This window comes from Perognathus longimembris, chromosome 23 (genome assembly GCF_023159225.1).
Source record: "Perognathus longimembris pacificus isolate PPM17 chromosome 23, ASM2315922v1, whole genome shotgun sequence".
NCBI lineage: Eukaryota > Metazoa > Chordata > Mammalia > Rodentia > Heteromyidae > Perognathus > Perognathus longimembris.
In genome coordinates this window covers 26,294,731-26,313,295 of record NC_063183.1, presented here as the reverse complement: position 1 = coordinate 26,313,295, position 18,565 = coordinate 26,294,731, and the positions used below count along the sequence as shown (strand labels likewise).

Below are 18,565 nucleotides of genomic sequence, written 5' to 3'. Positions count from 1 at the left end.
GCTAGAGGTGGATCCCAGCTGGCACCCCTCATGTCCTGTCCACTCCGCACCCCAGTTTTTTTATTTTCAGGCTCCTCACCGTGCCATCCTCCAGCAGGAGCCGCAGGACTCTGTCACCAGCTCGGTAGTCCCTGGCTAGCTCGGCCGACTTCCAGACTTCGTCAGGATCCGGAATCCAAACCCTGTTGTACTGACAAGAGGAGACAGGCTTTGTCCCCGCATTTCAACATGCAGCACGTGGGTGGGCAGGTGGCCCCACACAGGAAGGTTTCCCACATCAGGGCTGCTTCTGCCTGCTTTCCACCCACGAGGTCATTCTTTACTGTCTCTATGTGCCATGGGCAAGTAGCTTTTTATTAAACAAAGTTGTTGTTTTTGTTTGTTTGTTTGTTTTTTTGCCAGTCCTGGGGCTTGGACTCAGGGCCTGAACACTGTCCCTGGCTTCTTTTTGCTCTAGGCTAGCACTCTACCACTTGAGCCACAGCGCCACTTCTGGCCATTTTCTGTATATGTGGTGCTGGGGAATTGAACCCAGGGCCTCATGGATACGAGGCAAGCACTCTTGCCACTAGGCCATATCCCCAGCCCAAAGTTGTTGTTTTTAATGGCACTGGAGAATCAACTCAGGACCTTGTGTTTGTTAGGCTCTTGAACCATGCCTCCAGTTCTTTTTTTTTTTTGCCAGTCCTGGGCCTTGGACTCAGGGCCTGAGCACTGTCCCTGGCTTCTCTTTGCTCAAGGCTAGCACTCTGCCACTTGAGCCACAGCGCCACTTCTGGCTTTTTTCTATATATGTGGTGCTGGGGAATTGAACCCAGGGCTTCATGTATAGGAGGCGAGCGCTCTACCACGAGGCCATATTCCCAGCCCTCCAGTTCTTTTTTGCTCTGGTTATTCTTATGCCAGTCTTGGAGCTTGAACTCAGGGCCTGGGCACTGTCCTTGGGTTGTTTGTTGTTTGTTTTTTGGTTTTGCCCTAGACTAGCGCTCTGCCACTTGAGCTGCACTCCACGTCCAGTTTTTGGGTGGTTAACTGGAGATAAGAGTCTCACAGCTTTTCCTGTCTAGGCTGGCTTTGAACCATGGTCCTCAGATCTCAGCCTCCTGAGTAGCTAGGGTTACAGGTGTAAACCATGGGCACTTGGCACTCTGGTTATTTTTTATTTAAGGTTCCCCCTCACTACCCAAGTCAGCATGAGCTACAGTTCCATTTATGCTTGTGTGGCTGGGATGAAAGTGTTATCTATTGGGATTGTGGGGGAAGGGGTTGTGGCTCAGGAACTTTTTGCCTGGGTTGGCCCAGAACTTTGATCCTCCCCATCTCAGCCTTCTGTGTACTTATGATGACCGGTATACGAGCAACTATACCTGGCTGACCAGTAATTTTTTTGTTTTGTTTTGTTTTTTGCCAGTCCTGGCGCTTGAACTCAGGGCTTGGTTTCTTTTTGCTCAAGGCTAGCACTCTACCACTTAAGCCACAGCGCCACTTCCGGCTTTTTCTATATATGTGGTGCTGAGGAATCCAACCCAGGGCTTCGTGTGTACGAGGTGAGCACTTTACCACTAGGCCATATTCCCAGCCCTGACCAGTAATTTCTGACAGAGAGTGAGAGACAGAAACAGAGAGAGGGGGCAGGTGGGAGGGAAGTGGGGAAAGAGGGAGAGAGAAGAAGAAGAGAAGGAACGAAAGGTGAGGAGGAAGAGAGAAAGGTGAGGAGGAGGAGAGGAGGAAGGGGAGGGATAGGGGAAGGGAAAAGGAGAAGGATGAGAAAGGGGAGAGGGAGGATGATGAGATGACTTACTTACAATGACACATTCTTGGTACAGATACCGTAGTGGACAGGGCCTCTCAGACAGAGACACACCCCTGGGACATAGCCACACCTGCCACTCCCACACATATCCTGGTTGCCATAGACTGCATGTTCCCTAGCTCATGTCTACCATTAAAACGGTTTACTAGCCAGGTTTCAGTGGCTCACGCCTGTAATCCTAGCTACTCAAGAGGCTGAGATCTGAGGGTTGCATTTCAAAGCCAGCCCAGGCAGAGACTTCTTTCCAATTAAGCACCAACAAAACCAGAGTGGGGCTGAATGTAGCTCAAGTGGTAGTGCTAGCCTTGAGCACAAAAGCTCAGGGAGAGTGCCTAGGCCCTGAGTTCAAGCCCCTGGACCAGCACAAAAAGGAAAAAGAAGTTTACTGAGGCTGGGTGCTGGTAGCTCACACCTGTAATCCTAGCTACTCAGGAGGCTGAGAGCAAAGGACTATGGTTCAAAGTCATCTCAGGCAGAAAAAAATCTGTGAGGCTCCATCACTGATGAACTTGGAAAAAGCCAGGTTGGAAGTATGGAGCAAGGAAGTGGCAGCGCAAGGGGCTAGGAATATGGCCTAGTGGTAGAGTGCTTGCCTCGTGTACATGAAGCCCTGGGTTTGATTCCCCAGCCCCACATATATAGAAAAGGCCAGAAGTGGCGCTGTGGCTCAAGTGGTAGAGTGCTAGCCTTGAGCAAAAAGAAGCCAGGGACAGTGATCAGGCTGAGTCCAAAGCCCAGGACTGGCCCCCCCCCCCAAAAAAAAAAGGAAGAGGCAGTGCAAGCTCAAGGCCCTGAGTTCAAATTCTGTACCAGTACAAATTTTATTAAAAAACTCACAAAGCTCAAATTGTTAAACTGGAAGGGGCCATTTATCAAGAAGGAGCCAATATAAAATTTCGGAGCTGAAAAGCTCCTTGGAGATGCCTTCTCCAAGCTGTCTGTGAGGCTTCAAGCTGCACAGAGCTCACTTCAAATGAAACGGTGGCATTCTCTAGGTGACGGAGGTGTGCGGGCCGGAGGCTCTGAGAGCTCAGGTCAAGTCACTGAGCCAACTGATGCTTTGGGTTTCACTGATGTCTCAGGGCCAGAGAGGGCAAGAGCTCACCAACCAGCACACCACTTGGCACCATGCCTGTGACTTCTGGCATGCCCTTGCTCATGGAGGCTGGACCTTGGGGTCATGGTGAGCTCCACACACTGCCAGGCACTTAGGGCCTGCAGCTGGGCCCCAGCCTCGTAAGTCAACACCACCCGATTACTCAGCTCCGGGGACGGCCCACCCGTCCAGGCCTCCTCCGTCCTTCGGTGGAGTCTGCCTCTACCCAGGCTGCAGACAGGGCGGGCGGGGCCCACCCCACAGCATTTAGACAAACAATGTGAGCAGTTCTCAGGGCGCCTCAGGGCCGAAGCTTCCAGGGAGGCAGAACCTTCCATGGTGGGGACCAAGAAGAGACGCCATCCTCCACCCCCTCCCCAGCCTCGGCCAGTCCTCCATGAGCAACTGGGAATCCGGTCAAGGCACAGGGCCACTGTAGCCTAGAACTTTCTAGAGTCTCCCAGCCCCCAGCAAAGGTGAGGTGCTATCTCAGGGGGCGTTTGGGCATGAGCCCAGAAAATGACTATGGAGGGCGTTTCCTTACAGAATCCTCTTTCTAGGCAGGAAAGGAGTCTACCTGGGGGTCAACCAGGCCAAATTGGGGGGGGGGGGCGGGCATTATTGTCCTCTCTTCTTCACTTGACTCCCAGGCTCCTTCTTCGGGGCCCCTGTCCTCTTCCACTGCCCCATGGCATGTCTCCTAAGAACCTTCATGACAAGCTGTTTCTAGAGAGTTCCATCCATACCTTCTCCACACATACATTTGCAACTCTGAGGCCTGAGCCTAGGTCTCATAATGGAAGTCTAGGCCACGTCTCCAGGGTGGCCTCCCACGTTCCAATTCCCATTTTGGGTGGTCACCCAAGCCTGTTCTCGGCCCTCACGTCAGAAACCTGGGTCCACACAGGGTGTCAGTAGTTCGTATCTGTCATCCTAGCCGCTCAGGAGGCTGAGAGATGAGGACTAGTTCAAAGGCAGCCTGGGAAGGAAAAAAAATGTCTGGAAGGGGAGCTGTGGCTCAAATGGTAGAGCACCATTCTTTGAACAGCAAAGCTAAGGGACAGAACTCAGGCCCTGACGTCAAAGCTCCAGTACTGGCATACACACTTATGCACACGCGTGTGCATGAGCGTGCACACACACTAACTCATCAGTGTCACTGATTTCGGGTCCATAGCTCATTCCAAAGGCAGGCTAGTTCACTCACGCGCACCTCACGTCTAGCGCTTCTTCACTCCCTGCTGTCCACAAGCAGAGTTAACAGGGGGCCAGGATGGACGCGCAGGCCCTGCTCAGGATGGATGGGAAAGGTGGGGAGCACTTGGGGAACAACATGAAGCATGGCAGAGTGACAGGAAGGTGACCAGATCCTCCAGAGGCTCCAAGGAGGCAACGGCCACACCGGTTTTTGTTTTTTCTCTGCAGGATTTCAAGCCATACAATGGCTGCTCGGAGCACCAAGGCACACTGCCAAGGGGCTTTTGTAAAGACCTGGGTAATTTTATACCTTCCCCTGCAGCAGCAAGGGGCTCTGGCCATGGCTCCTGAGTCCCCGCCCCTCCTCCCCCAGCCTCTCTTCTGTGGCTCCCCATACCAGCACCCCAGTCTCCTAGGAGATGGCTCATCTTGGGCCCCTGTGTGTCTCTTGAACCCTGGCCACACACAGCCTACCCAGAGTCCTTCCCTCTGGGTTCTGATCATCTTCCAGTCATCTGGAGAAGAGCAACTCCTACCAACATCCCCTGAGGGCTCCCTGTCCCAAGAGGAACCCCAACTCGTCAACACCCCAGCTAGACTTTCCTCAGGACAATTTCCTCCTTCTGAGGTCCCTGAGGCTGACCACGGCACACCCAGATTTCTGCCAGGAATCTGATGTCATCCCTCCCTCCCACCCGGCCTCCACCCTCCATATGCTGGCCTTTGGGAGGGCCTGGCAATTCTCCAGTCACCTGACTGTTCTCTCCCATGGTCACAAGGGTGCAGCCATGCCCAACTTCCTCAAACACCTCCCTCCATCCTGCTGTTCCCTCTCAAGGCCTTCCACGTCCCAATCGCAAGCCCAGAGCCAACCTCTGGCCACTGTGCTCCTGCCCTTCCCAGCCTGTTAGACTCAGCATTGCAACCTGGGGCTTTTCTTGCTTCTCACTAACCACACGGGATTTTTCTCACCTCGCGCTGATCACGGAACTCCAGGGTAGACCTGCTAGAGTTTTTGAATCCCCGAGACTTCAATTAAGCACCCAAAAGGTTGAAAGTAGAGCTGTGGCTCAAGTGGTAGAGTACTAGCCTTGAGCAACAATCTCAGGGACAGGGCTCAGGTGTTGAGTTTAAGCCCCAAATCGGCATTACACCCCCTTTATTCCCCCTCCCCCCAAAAAACCCCTGCCAGGCACATACACTGACTGAGGATGCGCGCATGCGCTGGCAGGCCGTGACAGTCAGCTAGATAGTGAGAGGTCAGCCATCCTGCTGCCTTCAGTCTCCGGGGTTCTCACACTCTCTTCCATCTGAGAGTGTCTCTATGTAACTCTACCACCTCAGCTTTCCTATGTTGGGCTAGGGACCCAGTAAGTATTTGGTAAATATTTGAGGTTTGAGGCCCTTGAAGATAGAAGAGCTCACACCTGTGCATTTTGCTTCAGGGGGGAAAAAAAGTTCTTTAAAAACAGGTTAATCATTAATGTTTTTATCTGTCCACAAATAGTAACTTCAAGGAATAATTTGTTTTATTTTGGATGGTAATAGGGATTGAACTCAGGGCCTTGTGTCAGACAAGAGCTCTACCACTTGAGCTACACCTCTGGTAATTTTTTTGGGGGGTGGGGTGGGAGTATGCTGATCTTAGGGCTTAAACTCAAGGCCTGGGCCCTGTCCCTAAGCTCTGTTGCTCAAGGCTAGTACTCTACCACTTGAGCCACAGCCCCACTTTTGACTTTTTGGGTGCTTAATTGACGATAAGTCTCACTGACTTTCCTGCCTAGGTTGGCTTTGAACCACAATCCTCAGATCTCAGCCTCCTGAGTACAATTACAGGCATGAGCCATTGGTGCCCAGCCCCATTTCTCTTTTTCTTCCTCCATCTGCCGATGGAATCTGGTTACCTTTTGCCCAGGCAGGCTTTGGACTAAGATCCTCTTATCTTCACCACCCAAGTAGCTGGGACTAAGGTGTGTGCTACCATACCCAGCATTAAGGATAGTTTTGTTCAAGACTTTACTTCTACCCGTAGTAATGTGAAGATTTGAGAAGCATGGTTGAACATCTGATAGCTCACATTCTCACGCAAAAAATATTCTAGAACAAAAGCAAGGCAATCTGCTATGCTAGTGTCTCACACCTGTAATCCTAGGTACTTAGGAGACTGAGATCTGAGGATCTTGGTTTGAAGCCGGCGCAGGCAGACAAATCAAAGAGAACTTTTGCCTCCATTTACCCACCAAATAGCCAGAAATGGAGCCTGTGGCTCAAGTGGTAAAGCACAAGCCTTGAGCAAAAAAGCCAAATGAAAGTAGGAGCCTTGAGTTCATGCCCTACTACTGGCACAAACAAACAAAGAACAATTCAAACAGTCGACAGGACAATGTTAGGATTCGAGTTGAGATTTTTTAGTGCTTTAGAGAGAAATTCCTGTTCTGTTTGATTGCATTTATAATATTATTAGTCAAGCAAAGTAGAAGAAAAATTTGCTCAAGCCATTGGAAAGAGTTTTACAATGATCTTTTACTATGGATCTTTAGCCAAAAGGACTTTGAAAAATTATAACATTGGGCTGGAGAGGCTAGTGATAGAGCATATGCTTACCAAGAGTGAGTTTAAACCCCAGTACAATAATAATATATGCATTATAATTAATCATTATAATTATTATTAAGAGAGAAGGTATGTGTGAGGTAAAAATGAATGGATTCTAGTCTTCCCCAAGTTTTTGACATTTGGCTTTATGAATATCGCCCTCCAATTATTTTTCCAAAAGCGCCAACATGGGCTGGGGATATGGCCTAGTGGCAAGAGTGCTCGCCTCATATACAGGAGGTCCTAGGTTCAATTCCCCAGCACCACATATACAGAAAATGGCCAGAAGTGGCGCTGTGGCTCAAGTGGCAGAATGCTAGCCTTGAGCAAAAACAAGCCAGGGACAGTGCTCAGGCCCTGAGTCCAAAGCCCAGGACTGGCAAAAAAAAAAAAAAAAAAAAAAAAAAGCGCCAACACTTGCACACACATTAACCCAGCAATCTCCAAGCTCATCTTAGAGGGAGCCCGGAGGAGAGTGCACCCCATCCTAGGTAAGGGCTGGAACTCTAGCCTTTAGAGGAACACTGAGGTGTGCCCCCCACCCTCCCATCAAAGACACCACACAATGCCAGTACCCCTCTTGGCTCCTGGGGGGGCCCTCAGGCTCCAGGGAGGGTTGTGAGGCCCTGGAACAGCTCCCTCTGCCCCCAGGAACTTAACTGCGCCAGACAGTCTCTAGGACCCAACATTCTAGAAAGCAATGATCAATATCAGGGCCATAAAGCTCTGTGCCTAGTTTTTAGGGGTGCATGAGGTTCAGGTAGATTATAGAGCCTATGGGTGTTGGGGTGTGGTGGTGGTAGTGTCAGCAGCGGGTCTGGCTGTGGTGATGGTAGGTGTGGTGGAGGTGGGTGTGGGAAGTCTGGTTGTGATGGTGGGGGGTCTGGTGGGGGTGGGGCAGGTTGATGGTGGGAGGAGGTATGGTGATGGCGGGTCTGGTGGTGGCAGGTGTGGGAAGTCTGGTTGTGATGGCTGGTCTTGTGGCAGGTGAGGTGGTAAGAACTGTGGTAGTGGTTGGCAGGTCTGGGCTGGTGTGGTGTGGAGAGTCTGGCTGTGGTAGCTGCAGCAGGTGTGGAGGATCTGCGGTGGTGACAGAGGGTGTGGTGGAGGCAGGTGGCGTGGTCTGTTGTGGTGGCAGTGGGTGTGGTAGGTCTGGTGTGATGTTTTGGTGGCAAGTGTGGAGGGTCTGGTTGTGGTAGCAGTGCGTGTGGTGTGGTGGGTCTGGTGTGGTGGTGGGTGTCGTGTGGTGTGGTGGTGGGTGTCGTGTGGTGTGGTGGTGGTGGAGGGTGTGGTGTGGGGTATGTGGTGGGTTTGATGGTGGTGGGTATCCTTTGGTGTGGAGGGTGTGGTGGGTCTGGTTGTGGTAGCAGTGCGTGTGGTGTGGTGGTGGGTCTGGTGTGGTGGGTCTGGTGTGGTGGTGGGTGTCATGTGGTGTGGTGGTGGTGGGTGTGGTGTGTTGTGTCTGGTGTGGTGGTGGTGGAGGGTGTTGTGTGGTGTGGTTGTGGTGGTGGGTGGCCTGTGATGTGGTATATGTGGTGGGTCTGATGGTGGTGGGTATCCTTTGGTGTGGAGGGTGTGGTGGGTCTGGTGTGGTGGTGGGTGGCCTATGGTGTGGTGGATGCGGTGGGTTTGGTGGTGGTGTGGTGGGTGTGGTGTGGTGGTGGGTGTGGTGTGGTGTGGTGGATGTGGTGGGTGTGGTGGTGGTGGAGGGTGTTGTATGGTGTGGTGGTGGTGGTGGGTGTGGTGGTGGTGGAGGGTGTTGTGTGGTGTGGTGGTGGTGGCGGGTGTGGTGGTGGTGGAGGGTGTTGTGTGGTGTGGTGGTGGTGGAGGGTGTTGTGTGGTGTGGGGTATGTGGTGGGTCTGATGGTGGTGGGTATCCTTTGGTGTGGAGGGTGTGGTGGGTCTGGTGTGGTGGTGGGTGGCCTGTGGTGGGTGGATGTGGTGGGTTTGGTGGTGGTGTGGTGGGTGTGGTGTGGTGTGGTGGATGTGTGGGTGTGGTGGTGGTGGAGGGTGTGGTGTGGGGTATGTGGTGGGTTTGATGGTGGTGGGTATCCTTTGGTGTGGAGGGTGTGGTGGGTCTGGTGTGGTGGTGGGTGGATGCAGTGGGTTTGGTGATGGTGTGGTGGATGTGGTGGGTGTGGTGGTGGTGGAGGGTGTGGTGTGGGGTATGTGGTGGGTCTGATGGTGGTGGGTATCCTTTGGTGTGGAGGGTGTGGTGGGTCTGGTGTGGTGGTGGGTGGCCTATGGTGTGGTGGATGCGGTGGGTTTGGTGGTGGTGTGGTGGGTGTGGTGGGTGTGGGTGTGGTGTGGTGTGGTGGGTGTGGTAGTGGTGGAGGGTGTGGTGGGTTTGGTTGTGGTGTGGTGGGTCTGGTGGGGGGGGGGCGGGGAGGGTCTGGTCTGGTGGCAAAGGGAAGGCCCAGGTGTGTTGGCCCAGGAGATGGGGCCATATGCTTGCATGCAGGAACGCCACCACGGAGGAGCCCCCAGGAGGCAGCGACGCCCCGGCCTTCTTGCCCGGGGTGACCGGGCTCTGGGTGCCTTGCCCGCCGCACCCGGCGTCGTCCCCAGTCCCCGCGCCAGGTGGCCGGGTGCGGCCCGGGCGCCAGTCCCGTCAGCGTCTCCGGGACCAAGTCCCCTCACCCGCGCGCCCGCCTCAGGCCGGGTGGACCCCCTTACCTGCGTGTACAGCTCGGCCACCGCCATGGGTCAGGGACCCGCAGCCCGGGGACCGCAGACTGGGTCCGGTCGTCGCGGGGTCGCCGCCCGCCCCGCCGCCTCTCAGCTCCCAGCCCAGAACTTTTAGTGGAGCGGACGCGCACTTTTCCCAGCGCTCGCGGCGAGGGGCGGGGCGGAGACACCTGATTGGCTCAGGCGCCCCACAAGCCGCGCTGCCATTGGCTGAGGCCGCGCGCTAAAGCAGGTCCACCTGGCGGGAGCCACGCCCGCCGCGGGAGGGCGGCCGCCCGCGCGGGGCGCTCCCAGGCCAGCCACAGGTGTTCTGGAATGTGTGTATACCTGGGGGTGGGGTGGGGGAACAGGGGGCAGATCGCGGTTCCCGGCAAAGAGCTCTGCTATAACCATTTACATTGAAAACCCACCCGCGACAAACAACTGTTTTGTCCAGCCACTGTCCATTTTTATTCATTCATTTTCAATTTTTCCTGTGTCAGTCCTTGGGCTTGAACTCAAGGCCTGGGGCTGCCCCCTTTAGCTTTTGTGCTCAAGGCCGGTGCTCTACTTCTTCAACTCCACCTTCACTTCCAGCCTTTTGTGATTGGTCTCACACGCTTTTCTGCCAGGGGCTGGCTTTAAACCGCAATCCTCAGATCTCAGCCTCCCCGAGTAGCTGGGATTACAGGTGTGAGCCACTGGTGGGGTCCCCCTAATGCTTGTTTGCCTCATCTGTGCCAAACATAATCTTGGGGCACCCAAGATTATTCAACTTTTGCAAGTTGAATCAACCCGTAGGTTCTTCCGGCCAGTCAGGGGTCCTTTGATTACCACCCACCCACCCTCTTCCTAAGTCATGTATCCCACTGTGCTTTCCAATATAGAAGGGGAACTTGCCGACTTTTAAATTGCTGAGACTTTTTAGGATAATGTTGTGAAAAGGTTATATTTTGATTCGTCAGTCTTCAGAAAAATTGTTTTAAAATGTGGTTTATTTGTAAGACACTGACAAACTCCTTCATAGTCATATCTTTATTTGAACAATGCTCAATAATAGCTAAGAGAATACAGCACTAATGACAGACATACTAAGCATAACATTAGGCAACTATAAATTTAGCGCAGAAAATGTCATTCTGATATTTTGGTTTTCATTAAGTGATATCTAGGGAAACCCCATGTTTCAAGGCTTTTGTTGATATGAGGTGAATTACTTACATTCTAAAAAAATGTCACAGGAGATATGCTTCAATGGGTGGTTTAAAACTAGAGTTTGTTGGTAATGCCTCTCACATATTGGTATTTCTGCTTCCTTTCTAATGGATGAATATTTCACCTCAGAATTTTTCAGAGATTTAAATATACAGCATGTTTTTCTGGGTAGGTCAAAGAATTCTTTCTCCAGATCCAACAAGGAAAAAGATTTTTGGGGAAAAAAAACTGCAATGTCCACTTTCAATCTAGTTAAAAGGGATATCTATTTCATAGCAAGTTAATAAATAGTTAATAATCAAAATACAATATGTTAAATATCATGAGCTCATTTATGTGTAATAACATTAAAACAATTTCAATTTCCTCAAAGATACAAAAAAAGTCAAATTCCAGAATCCCACAAAAATACATAAGTAGGTATCACAAATCACAACACATATCTACATTTAAAGGGGGGGAAGCCACCAACTGATGGAAAAAAACTGACACCAGTGATTTAAGAGAGGCTAAAATGTAGGCTACAATTTTTATAACACATAGTAACAATAAAATAAAATAATTGGAACCATTGACCCCACAAAATGCATGAAAATGTACCGACCTACCAGCATAAAACGATATGCATTTTTCAACTTAAAAAAACACATTTTCTCTATGTTTCAACTTAAAAAACAAAACATTATTTCAAACAATGTTATAATACTAAGAAATGTTAGTGATTTTCAAGCATTTCTGGGTCTAATAATGCCCATGAAGTTAACTAATGAATATGTTTAACTAGGTCAAATTACAAAATGAAAATGTAGAAAATGCATTTTGAAAATATTTAAGTAGTACTTTTTAGTTCATGACCTATTGAGAAATCTAGTGTAATTCCAAGTTGATTTGTTAAATTTAGGGTAGTTCCATTGGTTAGAATTTAGACAGTTACTTTCTTCTATCAACCTTTTATATTGGAGCACATTTTTAAATGGCTTTTAAAGAATGTCCAGGGAAAGTTTTAGAGTTGTACCTTTTACTTTTATTAAGAAGAGATTAGTGAAAAACAAGACATTCAAGAAATTACCAACACTCATTTCCACACTTCTAGACACTCAGGTCCTTGTGACCTAGACATACTAACCCAGAACTTTCTCCAGGCCAACAGAGCCAGTGGCCTCTAAGAGACTGTTGCTGTCCAGAATTCAAATCTGTCTGGAAATGACAGAAAGCAAAGGAAGGAGAAAGTAACAGTGGTGGGGGGAGGGGGGCGGAGAGGAAGGTGATGTAGGAAACGGAGAAAGGAATTCGTAGTTGGAAGCCACACCCAATCTAAATCCTCACAAAACCTTGAGAAAACAGGGCAAGAGATCCCTTAGAAAGGACAAGTCTGGTGACCTTAAGGCAGCTCTAGGAGGGAAGGGAGCAAAAGGGTTAAGGCGGCCCTCACAGCACAGCCTGAGAACAATAACAATGCACTTCCATGAACATGGGCAACTCTGACACCAGAGCCTCTCTAATGAACATGCACACACCGCAGCTCCTAGCTCCAGGCATTCGCTGTCTTGTATATGGCCTGCCTGGTGAACAGCCCTCAGACAGCCTGCTGTCCTGGGCTCGGCGTGGAGGACTCACACTGGGGATTCTGGTGACCACAGGCTTTGCAGCTCTAACAGGGACCTTGAAGGGTGTGTGGAGAGTAACCTGCCTCTTCACCCCAGAGGTTGTCCCTGCTTCCCGTCCTTGGTTCACAAAACACACAAGCCAATGCCTCAACCCAGAGTTCTGGACCCTCCCAGGCTGTCTGATTCACCATCAAAGTCAAACCTAGTTACAGCAGGTAACAAACAGTAAAGAAAAGCGCCCTGGCACTGGGCGACTTGGAACTAGTCGCTTTAGTCCTATGTGCCATATGCCAACTCTCAGTGGCCCAGGGCACCCATGGCCACCAGAGAGACAACAGAACCTCATGACTTGTTAAAAGTCAGTCCCCTACTGACGTTTACTGCTACTGCTCCAGTCTAGACAGAACTGCTGGAGGGCAAATCCCTGTCACTGTCCCCATGCAGCTGTGAGGATGACATGAGGTAACACAGGAAGGACGCCAGCACGAAGCACATCCAGGCACAGGAACTGGCTCTGTGGTTCTGAGAACAGGACGGTGTAACATTGGCAACTGAATCTGGCTTTCTGATCTATCCCAAGTAGACAGCATTGCCCAGGGGATCCTTGATTATGACTCCCGAGGGACACTGTGAAATTGGTGATGTGTGTGTGTGTGTGTATGTGTGTGTGTGTGTGTGTGTGAGAGAGAGAGAGAGAGAGAGAGAGAGAGAGAGAGAGACAGAGAGAGAGAGAGAGAGAGAGAGGAAGAGAGCACATCCTAAGACCACTTCTCAGGATGGCAGCTGGTCCCCTTTTCCTAGGATTATCAGGAAAGCAATTTCTCTCACCCCACTCATGACACTAAAACTCAAAAGTATTTTCACAGACTCCAGGATTATGTTCCTAAAGACTTGATCTACACTACACATAATTACTCTCCTATAAAAAGCCAATCTCAATTATCCATTGAAATGGCAGAATAGCGAAGAAAACCATCAAAACAAAAGGAGAGCCCCCCATCTCCCATCAGACAGATGGCTTTGGGAATTTATTTCTGTACTTCTGTACCACAAAGTTGGGTCAGGTACACGGGGGATTTTCAAAACTTCCACAAGCCATTTTGTAGCTTTGATTCCAGAGTTTTCATTCCCTCTGAGGGGAAGATCTGCTCTGGGGCAGGTTGAAGGCTTGGCCGAAGAACAGAGGGAAGGAAAATTCCTTTGGCCTTTGCATTGGTGAAGGCCAGCAGCGGGGACTATTGGAAGGGGGCTATGAAAGAACTGCTGAAGGTAGCACTGGTGGCTCAAGCCTATAATCCTAGCTATTCAGGAGGCTGAGATATGAAGATCATGGTTTGAAGCCAGCTGAAGCAGAAAAGTCTGAGAGATTCTATCTCATATTAACTAGCAAAAATGCCTGACTGGAGGTGTGGCTCAAGTGGTAGAGCACCAGCTATGAGCAAGCAAGACAAGTCAGAGCAAGAGGCCCTGAGTTCAAGTTCAAGCTATGGAACAAGAGAGGAAGAGAGAGAAAGAACAACTGCTTCCAATATCTCTTCTTTTGAATTCCAAGTGTATGTCATAGAGAAATTATGAAAAATCCAATTTGTGATAAAGTTGATGAATATACTGAGAAGTGAGAGCAGCAGAGACTTTGCAAAGATTAGCTGGAAGGAAAGTCCTTAGGTAGCCAATGGGGCAATTGGAAATGGAGGCCATCTAGCCTCCATGACCTTCAGTGCACACACTACAGGCAAGCCAACAGGAGATGGGCACAAGATTAGGTTGAGGGACAGAGAAGGCAAGCAAGGGCAACAGAGAGAGGGAAAGAAGACAAGTCCTCAAACTAGCCAAGGATACCCACTTGGCCGAACACTGGCGTAACTTCAACAGAAAAGCTCCCAGATTCACTTAGGAGGTCTGAGGCTCCCTGGTAGAAAGGTATTATTCTTGGAAGGGCAAACCAGAGATGTTCATCCAGGTTCCTCCAGAACCCTTCTAGGGCTCTGGGGAGGCCTTGGAGAGCAGGAACCCTGGAGTAGCAGGAACTGTGGGGCGCCATCACTGGAACAGGAGAAACTGTATGGGGTGGGGGTGGGAGCTCTGGCTGGGGTACTGAACATGGCTCCAGCACCAAAGAGCAGAAAGATAGAAGGAAAGTGAGAAGGTTCCAGAACACAGAAAATTTTGGACATGTATGTGTCCAGAGTAAGTACAGGAACTGTGGTGACAGTGGATGCTGTAGTGTGACCCTAAAGGCTGGACAATTTCCAGGGTGGAGCATGCTACACAGGCCTGTGGTGGTCAGCCTACACCCTGGGTTTATTTTCTTAGCAATACCCAACTCACCTCCTGTGGATGTGGTTAGACTCTGGGATATTCAGTACTAACAAAATGGTTTTAAGCATTAACTACTCTTGGAAGCCACGCTGATCACCAGGGAAAACTGAGAGAATCTGATGGCATTAGTGTTTTGGATTGATCCTGCAAATAATGAAATGTACTACACGGAATATATGGCTAGGGATAGAGGGCAGGTAGAGCATATGCCTAGTACATATGAGGTCCTGGGTTTGATCCCCAGCACTGGAGAAAGACAAAAACAAAAGAGTCCACCGAGACAATACCTCAGGACATGATATAAGAGAAATTATTTAAATGAATTCATTTTCAAATAATTCAGGTACAGTAAGACTTTCTGTAAGCATGTGCATAAATCACATATATTGATGAAAGGTGGTATCTACATAAATTTGTGATTTTTATATTCTATTAGGTAATAAAATGAACTGATATGCTTTCCATACTAGTTTTTCCAACAAAGTATAGAATGGAGAAGATTGTTTTCTCTAGGAGTCAAGAATTGAAAGGAGAAAATTTTAGACACAGGACAGACCTTAAGAATCAAGTGGTTCAAGCTGGACACTTGTTGCTCATGCCTGTATTCCTAGCTACTTGGGAGGCTGAGATCTGAGGATTGTAGTCTGAAGCCAGCCTGGGCAAGAAAATCTCTAACCACACACACACACACACACACTGAAACACACACACACACACACACACACACACACACACACACTGAAAGTAGAGGTGTGGCTCAAGTGGTAGAGCCTTGAGCAAAAAACTAAGGGACAGCACTCAGGCCCTGGATTCAAGCCTTAGTACCAGCATTTTTTTTAAAAAAAAAAGGAAAAAAAAAAAAGAATTAGTTGTTCAACTCTCTTATTTTGTAAACAAGGAAAGTGAGGCTCAAATAAGTTAACAGACAGTATTCCTCTTTTAATAACAATATTTATCACTGATTTGAACCTGTTTGACTTCCATAAATAATATTGCACATATTTTAAGAAGATATCTCATTTTGGTAGACCATCTATGAGTTAAATTATATAAATCTATGATTACAATTAAAATCAGTATCTATTGAAAGCTAACGTTTTGCACAACCTGGAAGATTTCTTGTATAAGTTTTCTAGGAAAAAAAAGTATAGGTTTAAGTAGAATTTCAGAATGAAGACTTAAAGAATCTGGGTCTTACTGATCCAAATCCTCTGTAAAATTCCATAATATTATATTTCTTATATAACTCTTCCTAAAGTATTTCTAACATGATGCTTTTTTTAAATTAAAGTATCTAGTGGCATCTGAGAACATTTCTAGAAACTGTAAAGCCTCAAAAACCTGAATTTTAACTAAATATTTCTTACATACCTTCTTTTGCATTATTAATAGGATAATCAAAGTTTTAAGACCTGAATCATGAATAATCTGATAATCCTTTGTAGACAGTGACTGAGATTCATTTCTTAATAAATTAAGAAGCAGAAAGAAAACCTGGCAAGGCTGAAGATACACACTGTGGGAATCCAAGTCTGGGAACAAAAAAAATAAGTCACTTTACAGAACACCATACCCTGATGCCATGTCCACGCAGGGACAATGAATGATGTAACACATGTTGAATAAATAATGACGTCAACAACAGCCACTTTGTCTAAACCTACCCCTAAGTGTCAAGCATTTTGTCACACATGTCCAGTGACGGCTACTAGTGCAGGTGAATGTATAGATATTTGCATATAATCCAGTCAAAACCGATCCCACTGAATTGTAAACAGAGTCGATTAAAAGAAGCTTATTGTTATAGTGCTCCATAGAAAGACCATCTACATGTTAATAACTAGCAGCTGGTTAAGATGCTCTGTAAGCTACAGTACAAGTGGACGGACATCTATGCTATAGCAAACCAATACTTCCACTATCTGTCAGTTATAGTGGAAGTTACTCGACCAAGTCCACATATTGCCAGTTTCTTTCTTTGATCTAGTCGACCAGCTCAAACATGATTGCTTCCTAAACTGCTAATGATATGTACTCAATGGCAACTTTTCTTTTAGTTCTGTTCAGCTCAGAGGAGGTTGGGAGTGGTACCTTCCTAGTAATAGTTCATATATATGGAATTTACATTTGTCATGCCACTTTTAAATGCAGTGGAAAAATAAAGGCTGGCAACTGGCGACATGTTATTTCTTTTGCTCCTTTCCTTCCTCCCTGTCTTCCTTCCTTCATTCAGATGCAGGAACTCAGGAGATACAACTGAATGAGGATGAGGGATGCTTAAAGAGAACACAGCACAGAAAAAGCCTCTTTTCTTTCAAGTGACAGAAGCATTCTAGGGAGACTTCCAGTTAAATAACTCTTCGTTTGAGAGATAATTAGTACTTCTCTTTAAAAATGTATTTTGTTTTCAGTATCTCACTGGGGAAACAAAAAAATGGTTCAAGTCCAGACATTAAGAAATGTCTTGTCACTGTCTGCCTGGACATGTTTTCAGACCCGCGAGATGAAGCCCAGGCCAAGGCTGGCCGGGATCTGGATGGTTTCTAGGGCGAGGGAAGATGGGTTAAAAGGGAAGGTGACAGGAAAGATGTGCTTGGCATCCATAAGCAGTTGAGGAGAGTCCTTCCTGTCTCGTAAACGCACCTGAGAAGATGGAAGCAAAAAGATACACAAGCATCAGTGCGTTGAATCTTTGAAGATTTTTTTTTTTGCTGCCCAAGTTCCTACCATTCTTTCTACCATTTCTTGTTTTGTTTTGTTTTTTGCCAGTCCTGGGGCTTGGACTCAGGGCCTGAGCACGGTCCCTGGCTTCTTTTTGCTCAAGGCTAGCACTCTACTGCTTGAGTCACAATGCCACTTCCGGCTTTTTCTATATATGTATGTGGTGCTGAGGAATCGAGCCCAGGGCTTAACAACGTATACGAGGCAAGCACTCTACCACTAAGCCATATTCCCAGCCCCCTTTCTACCATTTTTTCTCATGAAACATGTTCCTTTCTGTTTTAAAATGTCCTCATTAATTCGATCAATAAACAATTAGCTAAAAAAATTAGCTAAAATAATGATCAAGAGTGGTAGAGCACCTGTCTTGAAGGAAAAAGACAATATAATGAAAGAAAATATATTATCATTCAATAACATCGTGAAAGGTCCACTTAGAAGGTTGATGAATGAAAAGGAGAAAACATTCTTACCTGTATGGTACGAATGAATGATACAGAGACTCTTTCTTCAAACTCATTAACTGGAGTGTACAAATTCAATACTTTGACAATCTGGAAGACAGGAAATTATTCAAGGTTGTTTTTTTTTGTTTTGTTTTGTTTTGTTTTGCATATTAGAAAACACACTGAGCTGATGGCTCAAGCCTATAGACTCTTACCTCTAGTCACCATCCAAAAAGCCAAAAGTACAGCTATGGCTTAAGTAATAGAGCATTAGCCTTGAAAAAAAAGCTTAAGGATAACATCCAGGCCCCGAGTTCAAGCCCTAGGATTGGCACAGAAAAGTGTGTGTGGGGAGGGATCTCAAGAATCATTTACGTATCAAACAATATGGAAGATAATTTTATGGAGTCTAAGCTCCATGAGGGTAAGAGTTTCTGTATAGACTCTTGGTATCGGCTGAAGAGTGGAGTGACTATAGAGACGCCTCCTTCTGTACAGATCCGTATGGACATATATGCCTTCAGCACAGAAGCAAGGGCAGCAACGTACTCGTCTAGGGGAGGCCCAACTGCCACATTCCTCCCTCCCTGCTCGCCAAGCTGCTGTACCTGGGCAGTGGTTAGAGCATTACACATGGAGCAGATGGCTTCCGCGTCGTCATCCGTTTTCTTCTTCACTTGCAGAAGCTGAGCAGCCTGAATGAGCGGCTCTAGGGTCTCCTTGGCTCCGCTGTTCATCAGATTCTTGTCACGTAACCATTCCTCCAGTTGACTGACATTGTACCTACGCCGAGAGGGAAGAGCAGAGCGAGGAGAGAGAACAAGAGAGAAAAATGTAAATTTACTGAGCGCTGTCATAAATGTCTTTAACTTTGTGTGTGTGGCCTTGT

At 48.0% G+C, this 18,565-nt stretch overlaps 2 protein-coding genes across 5 annotated transcripts in view; both read right to left on the bottom strand.

Moving 5' to 3' along the window:
• The window catches only part of Myo5c (myosin VC), a 54,983-nt gene extending 45,518 nt beyond the window's left edge, over positions 1 to 9,465 (bottom strand). The window contains exons 1-2 of the mRNA XM_048332146.1: positions 9,378 to 9,465; positions 80 to 190 (exon numbers count right to left, since the gene is read on the bottom strand). Of these exons, the coding sequence (XP_048188103.1) occupies positions 80 to 190; positions 9,378 to 9,404 (138 nt within the window). The 5' untranslated portion in view covers positions 9,405 to 9,465. The remainder of the gene's footprint in view (positions 1 to 79; positions 191 to 9,377) is intronic.
• A 5,885-nt stretch (positions 9,466 to 15,350) lies between these two features.
• Myo5a (myosin VA) overlaps positions 15,351 to 18,565 on the bottom strand; it is a 105,726-nt gene continuing 102,511 nt past the window's right edge. For all 4 annotated transcript variants that reach the window (XM_048332141.1, XM_048332143.1, XM_048332144.1 and 1 more), the window contains 3 exons: positions 18,285 to 18,459; positions 17,704 to 17,784; positions 15,351 to 17,152 (listed from right to left, as the gene is read on the bottom strand). In XM_048332141.1, the coding sequence (XP_048188098.1) occupies positions 17,000 to 17,152; positions 17,704 to 17,784; positions 18,285 to 18,459 (409 nt within the window). In that variant the 3' untranslated portion in view covers positions 15,351 to 16,999. The remainder of the gene's footprint in view (positions 17,153 to 17,703; positions 17,785 to 18,284; positions 18,460 to 18,565) is intronic.